Genomic DNA, 11,670 nt, shown 5'->3' on the forward strand with positions numbered 1-11,670 from the left:
CTGCGCTGGGAGAGGAAGGAGAGGGCTCGCTGATGGCAGCAGTAATGCTTTGTCTGGTGTAATACGTGAGGGAATCTGTAGGGACAGGAGCCTTCTGCGACTTGTGTTCTCATACTGAGTCTCTAGAGTTGAGACTGCGAAGGGGGAAGCTTAGAAATAAATTTATGCGGGAAAGGGAGGAGGGAGAAAGTGTTACACCCTAAAAGCATAAGATGGTGCCTTGAAGAATTGTGAAATCATAGGAAAAATGAAAATATTTTGAGATGCCTACTGTTACCAAAGCAAGAACCTTAAATTAGGGTTTGGTCCTGTAGATACTCTTTAAGTAGGGAAAGGCAAAATAATTAATCTGGAGCCTTGATTGGTTTACCCCTGTCTTTAGATGGCTTTTAATTAACCTAGAAGGGGATGATAAGATGTATGGAAGAGAGGCTGCAGCCAATTCTCTTTGTTTCTTTTTCTTAATTTGTTTTCCACATTTGAAAGCATCAGCAACTGGTTTGCTGAGATGATATGCTATCTAATGGTGGTTATCAGCTTGATTGTGAAGTATGAAGAGTTTGGTGATGTTTTTCATCTGGCTCATGTTGCAAAATCTCAAGTGAGAATGCTAATTAGCTGTTCTGTTGCCGTGTGGAAGATGGATCTGTTCTTGTGGCTCGTGTCTGGAATGAGGCTGGCCGGCATTCACTAGTGCCACCGCTGTTGGGTAAGTACATTGTTTAACTCTGAAATGTGAAATATGAGGGGAAGAAACCATGAAGTTGCATCCGGGGGTCTGTATCAACTCCTTCACCTGTTCACTGCTCAGCTGGCTTGTGTGTTACTGAGCAGCCGAAGGAGAAATTGCTCTCCTAGTGAAACAGCAGAGCTCAGATGTTCAGCATCACTCTGCTGCTGCCTCAGTCCTGAGCAAGTGTAAGATAAGGATGGGTCTGGTTACTGTCTTTCCCTGGGAGAAAAGAGTGTGTAAAGTCATAGGGAAGGAGGAATTTAGCACTGCTCAAAGCCCATCTAACAAGATTTTAAATATGTAGATTAAAGATCCAGTGACAGCAAGGAAAGAAAACTAAATTCTGGTATGAATACTCTTGGTAACTATTCTTAATTTGCTTTAAAGGAGGAGACTGAAAACCTGCGAGTAAGGAAGTTGTAAAGCAAACCTTTACTCAGATTTTCAGAGGTGTGTGTCAGGGACAGACTGACTGTAGTGCAGAAGCATTTATAGCTGGACATAGGAGCGAGCAAGGCTGCCTCACTCCAGAGCAATTCCTTGCTCTGCTGAAGCACTTTGGTGTTGGTGCTTGCACTGCCTGTTTCAGGTAACAGTGCAGCTTCTGAGGCTGGGCTGTTCACAGCACTGTTGTGCTGAGGTTCAGCCACTGTGCAGAAGGGAATGCTTCCCTCTGCATGCCTTTCCACAGTGCTGGCTATTATGTAACTGCAGTCTGATGAAATATTTTTACTTTTATGAGGTGAAACCATTGCCTGTTGCTGTCATATTTGATCAGCTGGTTTAAAATGCAGTTCTCCAGCATCAGTTTGTATCACACCAAGGACTGACGAGCAATTTGTTTCTTACCATTTTGCTCTTAATTTTAAACCTCCATTGTTTGTGGACTTCAGAAGTTACAACTTGTGCTTTATGCAGCTTCCTCTTCAGCAGTAGTGAGTGCATTTGCAAGAATTAAAGATAAATCTGAAAAATCCAGCTGGTATGTGAATAATTTTGTCATATCAAAGCAGTAGACAAACATTTCATTTTTTTTCCCTGGCACAGTGCCTCTCACTAGCAGCTGTAATATATCATAGAAAGCTGCAAGTGATAGCCTGTGCTAAACTGCTTTTCAGTGAGCTACCTTTGGGGGCTGAAAGAAGGAAAATGTGATTTTCTATAACCTTGCTGAAAGGAACCATCATTCTCTCTTCTCTTGGTCATGATTTGGGTACCTGGTGCCAGATGAAAGCAAAAAGAGAGTAAGAAAGCAAGGAGCTCAGTCAGGCACAGCACTGGTTTTGGGGCACTTCCCCTCACTACAGTTTGGCCATTCTGTCCTAACTAAGCTTACAGTGACCTTTCTATAAAGGCAACAGGACCCTCAAAAGGAAAACTGCTAAAAGCCCACCCTCAGTACTAGTTCAGGGTATTTCAGCCAGCAGATTGTGATTCAGGATGCCAGCTAATGACACATGATTGATTCTTAGGAATAGACTGAACTCTTCCTTTAGGACTGATTCCAGCTGAGGACTAAAGTGCACTTTTTGATGAGGAATATTGCGTGTGCCTTCAGAGTGAGCACCAGAGTGAATAATCAACTCCTAAAGGAGCAACTCATCTCCACAGAAACTGAGCTATCTCTGGAGCAAGACAATGTCTGAACTACAGGGAGAAAAGCCTTATTAGCTGGGTAGCTGGCTCCAGTTGGAAGTTGTAATTGTCCAATGAGACTGAAGTGTTGCAGCAACAGTCCTTTAGTAACCCAAGGTGCAGAAAAGCAGTGATCTTGAATGGAGAGGTTTCCCATATCCCCATCTCTGGTCTTTTTCAAACCTGTTCTCTGAACTGTTGAGTACAAGCAGTGCAGACCCCTTCAGACAGGTGGTACATAACTCCTTAGCAGTGCTATCTGAAGAGTGGCCAAGCAGAATTGCTGAACACATGTTCTTTTGAGAAAGACTTTATTGCCCAAATAAATAAAACATTAATCCTGCCTGCTGCATACATAGTGGTAATATGTTTTTTGGGGATATCCCTTCACCTAACAAGCCTTTTGTATGGAGGAATTACTCTGTGCTTTAGAAATGCAGTATCTTGCTGCTACTCCAGTTCCACAGGGCATCCTGAATGACTGAAGGGTCAGGGGTGAGCTGGGTTTGCTTCCCTGGACGTATCCAGCCTGTTCTCCCCAGGACCTTGCAGGACTGTTTTACACTGACCCCGATTGTTCAAGGGCAAACAGATTAAGCTGGGTTTGAGAGTAATTTATTCTGGTTTTTTCTACTTCCTTTTTTGATCTGTTGTGTATGAAATTAAGTGTACACAAAGCAAACAGGCCCTATTTTTAATTGGCAGCTGGGAGCTCGATTCCTGTCTCAGGTGCAGAGTTGCCTCAGCCTCAGTCCCCCCAGGTACCTGCTGTTTATCTCTGCCGTGTGTGTCAGCCACATCAGCCTGCTGGCATTTCCTCTGAGGTGTGCAGGGTAACCTGAGCTCCATATTCTCCCTGGCACGGGGTCGGTGACAGCTGCAGCCTTGCTGACAGCTCGTGGAAAGAACAGGGAGATCTGAAACTCTATAGCTCTGCTCAGCCCCAGGATGGCAAATTCTCCTGTCACAGCTCCTGGGTCCCCAGTGATGTTTCTCACCTAAGCAGAGGCTCTGGATGCCAGGAGCATTTCTTCACCCACCTTTGGGACTGTTGGGTCAGTTGTCACCTGAGGCTTTGAAGCCACATGGCTCGTGCTGATGTGACAAGTGCCCCACTGTCCTCCTGTTTCCCTCCCAGCTTTTGGGAGGATGTAGGTTTGTACAGAAGTGACCCAGGTGTAAAGTGTGACAGTGATACATGTCCTCCCCTGCAGCAAGGCAGGCTCCTTGCTAAGGAGCTGACAAGAAAAAGCCTGATGTTGCTGCTGGCTGGGCCATCTGGAGGTGGGGGTGGCAGGACTGAGCTGGAGGTGAAGTAGCAGGACAGTGTGAAATAATCTGGAGTCTTCTCCCTGATAAACTCCAGAATTCTGGCAGAGTTCACCCTAACTCTGAACTCTGGAGATTCCCTTGGGATGACAGAAAATTCTTCAGGCTTTGTAGAGGGATTAAATAGGTTAAACAAACATTGTAGGACAGGGTTAGGGTTGCATCAGCCATGGCAGACCCTGTGGACTCACCTCCTGAGCAGACTCCCTTCTGCCTGCAGGGCTTGTTCTTTGTACTATCTGATAGTGCCAAGGACTTATATCGACCACAGTTCCTGAACAGAAATGGTCCCCAGATGCTGCGTGCTCCACAAGGTCAGGGAAGCACCCAGGAAACAGCTGTCCCTGCAAACAGGAACAGCACAAAGAAAAATATTTGATTTAGACACTTAGAGGAACTAAGTAAAACCTTTGATCTCAGGAGGATTTCCTGTTGGTAGAGGAAAACTCTTGGGTCCCAGAAGGGGAGCAGGGTGTCTGAGAAAACCCCTTCTGCATACAGAGGACCCAAGTGACATTTTGTGTTCTTCTGTGATTACAATGATCTTATAGGGAACAATTTTCATCCCTGATGTGGATGACAAGGGAAGATAGTCAGGTCTGAGTCTGTGTGTGCATCCTTCCCTCTCACTTTCCACAGTCTCTGCTGGGCAATGTGGTTTGTTCTAAGCTAAGATGAAAACAACAGACAGGTTTTGCAGGAGGAACTCACAGAATGTTTGCATGATTAATGTACTCCAGAGACGGGGGAGCTGAGCTGTTTGTGGTAGACTGTGGTGCACATCGACCTGCAAAAGGGTATTAAACGCTGCTGGAGTCTGGGCCAGCCATGCAAACTGCTCTCCCAAGGTCACAGGCAGCTTCTGGGTGGTGTTTGTTTGTCATCCCTGCCCCTCTTGGGGACACCTGCAGGGTATGTCCAGACAGAATGCAAGGAGCACACAGAATACTGTTTTGCAGGAGTAGTGAAGAACTGTAAGATCTGGTCAAATACAGAGACAAAATTCTAAAGCAGTTCCAAAGTTTCCTTTTTACTTTGCAATTGTGAATTCTGCAAGGTCAAAGACTGTAATTCTGTGTGTTTCTAGCCAAACCTGTGAATACTATTATCCTTTAGACAAAGACTGTAACCGAATCTGAGACTAAGTGAACTGAGCCACACTGAGATTTCTCTGAGAAGTTTAGAAAGTGAGTGGGTCTCACTGAAGCATGTGACTCCATGGGAGGGACCATTCTAGTATACACTATAATTTGTAATAGATGGTAGAGTTGTGGTTTAGATACTGCACTGGCAGTATTCTAATAACAAATCTGATCATCATCACCCATGTAATCACTGTGTCCTACTTCTCATGTGTGGCCAAGAACCTTTCATTGACTACTCTTACTCCTGGGCTGCACAAAACCTAGCATCAAAAGAAGTCTTGGCCACATGCACAGCCTTGGTCTGTGGGTGCCTCTGTTTAGCAGGTGGCTGTGCCTTCTGGGGCTGGGGGAGATCAGACTTTTGCCCTGTGACTCTGGGAATTCTCTTCCCTTCATTTTCGGGGCTCTCCTCTTCGAGTATGGTTGCTCAAAGCCTGTGTGAGCGCTGGGGTGATGCCGGCCCCTCCGTGACGGATGCTGGCTGGCAGGGTGGCAGGCACCGGGACAGGACCTCTGCACACCCCGGCCGTGGGGCCACCCTGCAGTGGCCATTCCCTTGCTGGGCACCGGGCCAGCACAGGAATGCCTGCGGAGATATCGCAGGCGCCCAGCCTCATCAGCTGCCCTGTCCATCTTTAGCCCGGTCTCCGGTTACCGGCTGCCGCCCACAGCTGCCTCCAAAGACAGGCAAAGCCACCTCCCGACTGCAGGCGGGGAGGAAACGAGGAGGGATCCGGACAGGGACAAGACCGATGCGATTTCTGCGGAAGGAGTGAAAGACACTGCGAGGATTCCTGAGCTATGGCACTGCTGTGCTACAACAAGGGCTGCGGGCAGAGGTTTGATCCTGAGCGCAACGCCGAGGGTGAGCGGATTCGTGTGCCTTGCACTAGAGGGAATGGGAATGGTGTGCAGCTTTCCCAGAGCGTGGCCTCGGCTGCCATGCTGTAGCTGAGCTGCTGAGCCCAGCCCAGGAATGCTAAGCCCAGCACGGGCAGCCCATATGGCAGGAGCTGGCTCCGGAGCTGCTGCTGCCGCAGGTGGCTCGTGGGCAGGATTGCTGCTCCTGAAAGCTTTTGCCCGGTTTTCCCTTTTCAGATTCCTGCCTGTATCACCCAGGTGTCCCCATCTTCCACGATGCCCTGAAGGTGAGTGAGGCAGGAGCTGGGGCTGCAGCTGTGGGGAGTGACCTTGTGCCCACAGGACTGCTCATGCCTGACCAGCCTCTCATGTCCTGGTGTCTAGGGTTGGTCTTGCTGCAAGAAACGCACAACAGACTTCTCTGAGTTCCTCTCCATAAAGGTGAGTGACCTGCCAGCCCAAATGTACCTGCTGTTCCTCCATCCTTTCCTTCTGGCCCCTGCCCAGTCCTGTCCCATCCCTGTCCTGTGTTAGGGATGTCCATTTTGCCCTGCCAGCCAGGGATTTGCTATCTGCTTCCAAGAACCCTCCAAGCAAGGGTGCTGCTCCCAAAATGCAAGGACACTTCAGGACACTGAGCCACCACATCATGGAAGCTCACAGGGTTTGGGAACAGCCACCAGGCTGAGGAGGACAAAGCAGTCATCAGGCTTGTCTCTGCTGCTCAGGGATGCACAAAGGGGTTTCACAGCAAGGAGAAGCCCCCTGAGCCTTCCAGCCAAGAGAAGACCTCAGATGAACCAAAGTCCAAACCAGTGAAGGAGCTCATTGTCCAAGGACCAAAATCAGCTGAGAAGATGCTGCGGGAAAGACCAAGGTGAGATAAGCTCAGCTAACAGTCTTGCCCTGCTGTGTCACTTCTGTGTGTCTTACCCTGCTGCTCTCTCGGGAGAGGCAATGGCACTTAAATCACAGAAAAACCCACTTGGCATTTGCTGCTGCTGTTTCCCAGCTCCGATGAGCCAAGACAGCTGCTGCCAATTAAAGTATCCAGGTCTCTGGAGCAGGCACTGGAGAAACTGAACGTGTCCTCTGAGGACAAGACACTGGAGAGCAGTTGTACAGGTAGGGACAAGCTGATGGATGGCACCCGGGTTGCACATGGCAAGTTCAGCACAGGGTTTTGCATGGCGGGTTCAGTGCAGTCAGTGAGCGCTGCATGTCCTGCAAAACTGCAAAACCTCCAAACCTGCAAAACTGGGTCTTGGAGGCACATTGGGATGGTCTGTGCTCAGCTGGGGAGCTGGCAGAGGGCTGGGGGAGGATCTGGGGGCAGGCATGGGCAGTGTGTGTCCTGGGTGAAGTTGTGTTGCTCTCGCAGGTGAGGAGGCTGCCCAGGTGAGAGCTGGCACCACGTGCAAGAACGCAACCTGCAAGGCAGTGAGTACTTGACAGGGTCCCATCTTTACCCAGCTTCTGCCTCGTGGCCAGGAGCATCACAGGTCCAGGCTCAGGGCAGGTATCAGGCAGGTGAAAGGTGGCAGTGCCCACCTGCCCTGTATTCTCATCCTGCCCTGGGAGAGGCCACCTCTGTCACTTCCCAACTACCTTTCTGCAAGAGGCTTCCAGATTAGTGGTACATTTGTGTTTCACTGCTGCTGATTGCTTGCAGTGAAATACAGCACATATCAGGACTGGGCATATAGGCAAAATGCATGTGGACCAATTCCCACCTGCATTAAACTGTACAGCACTGACCAATTTCTCTCTTGCCCGAGGCTGCCTTGTGGAGCACTGCCTGCCTCGAAGATGAGTGGGAGGGATTGAGCTGTGGCAGGGATAGCACAGCAGCAGTGAGGGAGTGGGGAGCAAAAGGCAGGAGGTGGATGAGGACATCAGACTGACATGCTCTGGGAAGGAGGGGAAAGGACAGGAATGACAAATGACCTTTTGCACCTCAGGGTGAGTTTCTGTGGTGCCTGAACTTGCCCGTTGTCCTTGTGTTGCCAAGCCCTGAGCTGGGAGTAGGCTGTGTTTGGGGGAAGGGTACAGAAGGGCTGACAGGGGTCTCAGGGGTGACACTGTGGTCCTGGCAAGGTCAGGGTGGCTGCCCTGCCAGCAGGGATGAGTCTGGTCCCAGAGTGAGTCTCCACAGATGCTGGACCTGACAAAAGGGTGATGCTGGGCACTGTGCTGTGCCCTCCACATGGATGGGCATTGATGAATGGACATCTGTGCCACATTGTCCTGTGCCAGAGACACAGAACTTTCCTCTGCTTCTTTCTCCACAGATCTACCAGGGCCCAGAGAGTAACACAGAAGTTTGTACTTTTCATCCTGGTGTCCCTGTCTTCCATGAGGGGTAAGAAATAATCTTTCACCAGAGAGCAAACTGACCCTGCCATGAAATGCTGCATGGCAAGGCTGTGTGGTCCCAGCTGCACGGCCACTGCAGTTGTGGGTGACACCTCACAAGGGGACAGGTGGGCAGGGGGAGCTCTGGGTTATGAGCCCCTCTCCCTCCCCACCCTGCTGTGGTCCCTGTTCCTGACCCCACTCAGGTCACCCTGCTCTCCTCAGGATGAAGTACTGGAGCTGCTGTGGAATCAAAACCACGGACTTCAGTGCCTTCATGGAGCAACCGGGCTGCAGCCGTGGGTGTCACTGCTGGACAGAAAAGAAGGTAAGGGGGCTCTTAGCAGAGGCAACTCCTGTGAGCAATTGGCATTATTGGCATTTGAGACTGCTCCTTCCATTGCTCTGCATTCACACATTGGTTTCTGCATTTAATTGTCTTAATAATTGCTGACAGATGACTGCGCAGGGTTTGACTGCCCTTTAAGATTCTGCTTGGCATTCACAAGATGTGTCAGCTCTCACACCTAATGGGCAGATGTGCAATAGAAAGCTGAGTGAGGCAGAAGGTGGTCCTGGACACAGCATAGCCAGCATTGCAGGCTGCCACATAGAGACAGATGGCTGGGCACAGGAAAAGTCTTACAAAAAAACCCCAAAGGCCTTGACAGATGATTGTAGATAACTTTAATGAAGCTTTCTCTCTGCAGCTGCTTCTCAGGAGGGATCTCATCCACATAGTAACATGATGTTGTGGCAGGGAAGTAGGGGACAAGGTCCCAATTCTCAATACTCTGTGTGTAAGTTTCCCCAGGAAAGTTCTTGACTGGAAACAAGCTTGAGCTGGGAAAGTTGCACCAAAGCAGCCCAGGATAACCCTGAAAGTGCACTGTGCTCCTCTGAGTCAGCACTGCTCCCAGCAACCCTCTCTGAGCCAAATCTCTTCTTTGTTCTGGAGCAGAAAACATATTCTGAATGTAAAGGAGGCTGCAGTGAAGGAGCTGTGATGTGATGCAGATGTTTTTTACTAATTGTCTCCTAAGTCTGGGGCCAGGACTCCTCCTGGAGCATTTCTTTGGCTGGCAGTGTGGAGGGCTGCAGGGGGTCTGTCTCCTTGTGATGGTCAGAAATGGTGGGGACACAGGCCTGTCAGTGCCTGTGGTGCTGGCAAGGTGGACAAGGTGACATGTGGCCAGCTGGGGATTATCTGACCCTCAAATGCAGTATGGTAGCATGATCCATGTCTAGTAACAATGCCTGAATTACCCTCCAGGCTGAGTTTCCTGACTGTCCACAGCTCTTGGGAGCTTGGATGCAGGAGAGTGACTCTGGAACTAGAAGATGTCTTTGACCTTAGAGTGTCCTGAAGCAACCCCAAGCACAGCACAGATGTCCATGTTGCATGGGACACAGCAGAAGCTACCCACCTTCGCATGAACCATCTCCCCTCGAAAGCCTGCACAAAAGGCAGAGTTTGTTCTTGTTGAGCTGGTGCCAGCCTGAATTAACCAGCCCAAAGGAGGTTTGCAAGGGAGCATCCTCTGGCTCAGACATCCCCTGTTTGGGTGGTGCCTGAGCCCCAGCTGTGCTGTGATGAGTTCCTCTTCCCGGCAGGACAAGAAGGCGGTGCTGTGCCGGCAGGACTGGCACCAAACCAGCAGCCAGGTGGTGGTGACAGTCTATGCCAAGAACCCCCTGCCCGCTCTGAGCAGCGTGAAGGCCAATCGCACCGTGGTGAGTGGGGTGGAGATGGCACTGCCGTGGCCCACCTGAGTTTGCTGACCCAGGAGCCAGCTGGGTGCCTGGTGCTCTTTGCTGTCCTGTTTGGCCTGTTGTTACAAGCAGGGCCGGCACTGCCAACCTGCCGTCCCTGAGCTGAGAGCCCGGTGGCTTCACTGCTGCATCTGCCCAGCAGCTCTGGCTTTCAGCTTCAAGGGGTGGATTTGCTGGCCTTGAATCCCTTGACCTGTGACAGAGGTGAAGCTGTCATGCTCTGAAAAGGGTGAAACATTGCCAGGTGCTGAGGGGATCATTATACTGGAGCCAGGATGTGGGATGCAATATGGTGCTGAAAGGCAACTGCAATGTCTGGGGGAAGAGCTCTGCCAGTTCTACGTTACCCTCTCAGATAATTTTCTGTTGATCTTTCAGCTTGAGGCTCATATCATCTTTGAAGGGAATAAGATTTTCCAGGCAGAACTGGAGCTCTGGGGGGTAAGATCCTGTTTGCTTTGATTTCCCTGTTCCAGCAGTCTGCATGGGGCTGAACTGCAGTTCTGTGAAGGAGCCTGAGCTTTTCATCCTGGGCTGGCTTGCCCAGATACAGGCATTTATGGCCATTTCTGCTGGGACATGCCTTAGGGATTATGAGGGGGCTGAGGTGCTTGCACTGACTGATCCAGGGCTAAGGTCAGAGCTGGAGGTCACTGCCAGGCCTGTGGGTGTTCTGGGTTTGGTCACAGGCTGCCCCAAATGTTCTTTGGCCTGGCAGGTCCCTGTCTCCCCCACGGTCCTGCTGTGAGCTGCAGGCAGGCTGTGGTCTGATTTTTCAGCTGCTTGCTGGCTGGGGAGCAGCAGTGAGGCTGAGGAATCTGCATGGGCATTTCTTGTCTGTATTTCTGAGGCGTGCTGCCTGTGCCTGCAGGCAGCAGAGAGCTGACAGGTGTGGGTATGGCTGTGTCTCAGCACAGCTCGCTGCTGGGGAGAGGCTGTGCTGCAGCTGCGCGTGTGGCTGAGGCAAGCTGAGCTCTCCTGAGCTCGGTGTGAGCGCCGTGGTGCTGCTGAGACATAGCAATGTGGAGCTCAGCTCAGCTCAGCTGCAGCCCAGGCTTCCCCTGGCACAGGAGGAGATTTCTCCTCTGGCAGGGCTTTGCTGGTAAGGGGAAGGCTGAGCGTGTGCTGCCTGCCCTCCCCTGCCCGGCTCACTGGGCCTTTCCCTCTCTCTAGACCATTGATGTAGAGAAGAGCTTTGTGAGCATGGTCCCAGCCAAGGTGGAGATCACGCTTTGCAAAGCCAGCCCTGGCTCCTGGGCCAGGCTGGAGCTCCCCCAAAGCAAGTCACAGTCCTGTGGAGAACAAGAGAAGGAAGCTGCAAAAACAGAGGAGCCTGGGGCTGTGCAGGATGAGGACTCTGATGACAGCTTGAGCTGGTCGGAGGAGGAATATGAAGAGTTGGAGATGGGAACACCGGATATGATAGCACCGAGTAGCTGATGGTCAAATGCTTCAGCAGCTGAGTGCTGCTGGTTCCTGAGCTGCTGGGCATCAGGCACCGGCTGCACAAGAGCAGACCTAGTTCAGAACCGTGTGCAGGCTGCAGCATGGCCTCTCCCCGGGCCAGAAAGGACAATTAATAAACGCCCAGAGCAAAGGTTGTCCTCTGAAATCCGTGAGGGGCGCTTGAGAAACATCAGCGGGCCAAGCCCTGCCTTCTGTCACTTCCTCTTGTGCGCCTGGCTGGGGCTGTACAACAGGAGAGTCCCCGCGCCTGCACCTTCGGTGTCCCTGGGGGCTGGGCGTCCAGAACCCTCCCTGACCCTGGCATTTCTGGGGGTGGACACAGCCTTCCCTGCCGCTGCTGAGGGTGCTGAGCCCCGGGCTGAGCTGAGTGTA

The 11,670-nt window shown here is 51.2% G+C and overlaps 1 protein-coding gene across 1 annotated transcript; it reads left to right on the plus strand.

Moving 5' to 3' along the window:
- The first annotated feature begins 628 nt into the window (after nucleotides 1-628).
- ITGB1BP2 (integrin subunit beta 1 binding protein 2) lies at nucleotides 629-11,502 on the plus strand. Its single transcript, XM_033072453.1, has 12 exons — nucleotides 629-709; nucleotides 5,482-5,707; nucleotides 5,941-5,990; nucleotides 6,088-6,144; nucleotides 6,432-6,580; nucleotides 6,716-6,828; nucleotides 7,085-7,143; nucleotides 7,995-8,065; nucleotides 8,284-8,386; nucleotides 9,673-9,792; nucleotides 10,210-10,272; nucleotides 11,005-11,502. The coding sequence occupies exons 2-12, from the start codon at nucleotides 5,644-5,646 to the stop codon at nucleotides 11,269-11,271; spliced, it is 1,116 nt and encodes a 371-aa protein (XP_032928344.1). The 5' UTR covers nucleotides 629-709; nucleotides 5,482-5,643; the 3' UTR covers nucleotides 11,272-11,502.
- Nucleotides 11,503-11,670: the final 168 nt, after the last annotated feature.

This window comes from Catharus ustulatus, chromosome 14, assembly GCF_009819885.2.
Source record: "Catharus ustulatus isolate bCatUst1 chromosome 14, bCatUst1.pri.v2, whole genome shotgun sequence".
Lineage (NCBI taxonomy): Eukaryota > Metazoa > Chordata > Aves > Passeriformes > Turdidae > Catharus > Catharus ustulatus.

Coding starts and splice junctions, on each gene's coding strand:
- ITGB1BP2 (XM_033072453.1), top strand. CDS start 5,644: ATGGCACTGCTGTGCTACAACAAGGGCTGCGGGCAGAGGTTTGATCCT. Junction 5,991..6,087: donor TCTTCCACGATGCCCTGAAG/GTGAGTGAGGCA, acceptor CCTGGTGTCTAG/GGTTGGTCTTGCTGCAAGAA. Junction 6,145..6,431: donor CTGAGTTCCTCTCCATAAAG/GTGAGTGACCTG, acceptor TCTGCTGCTCAG/GGATGCACAAAGGGGTTTCA.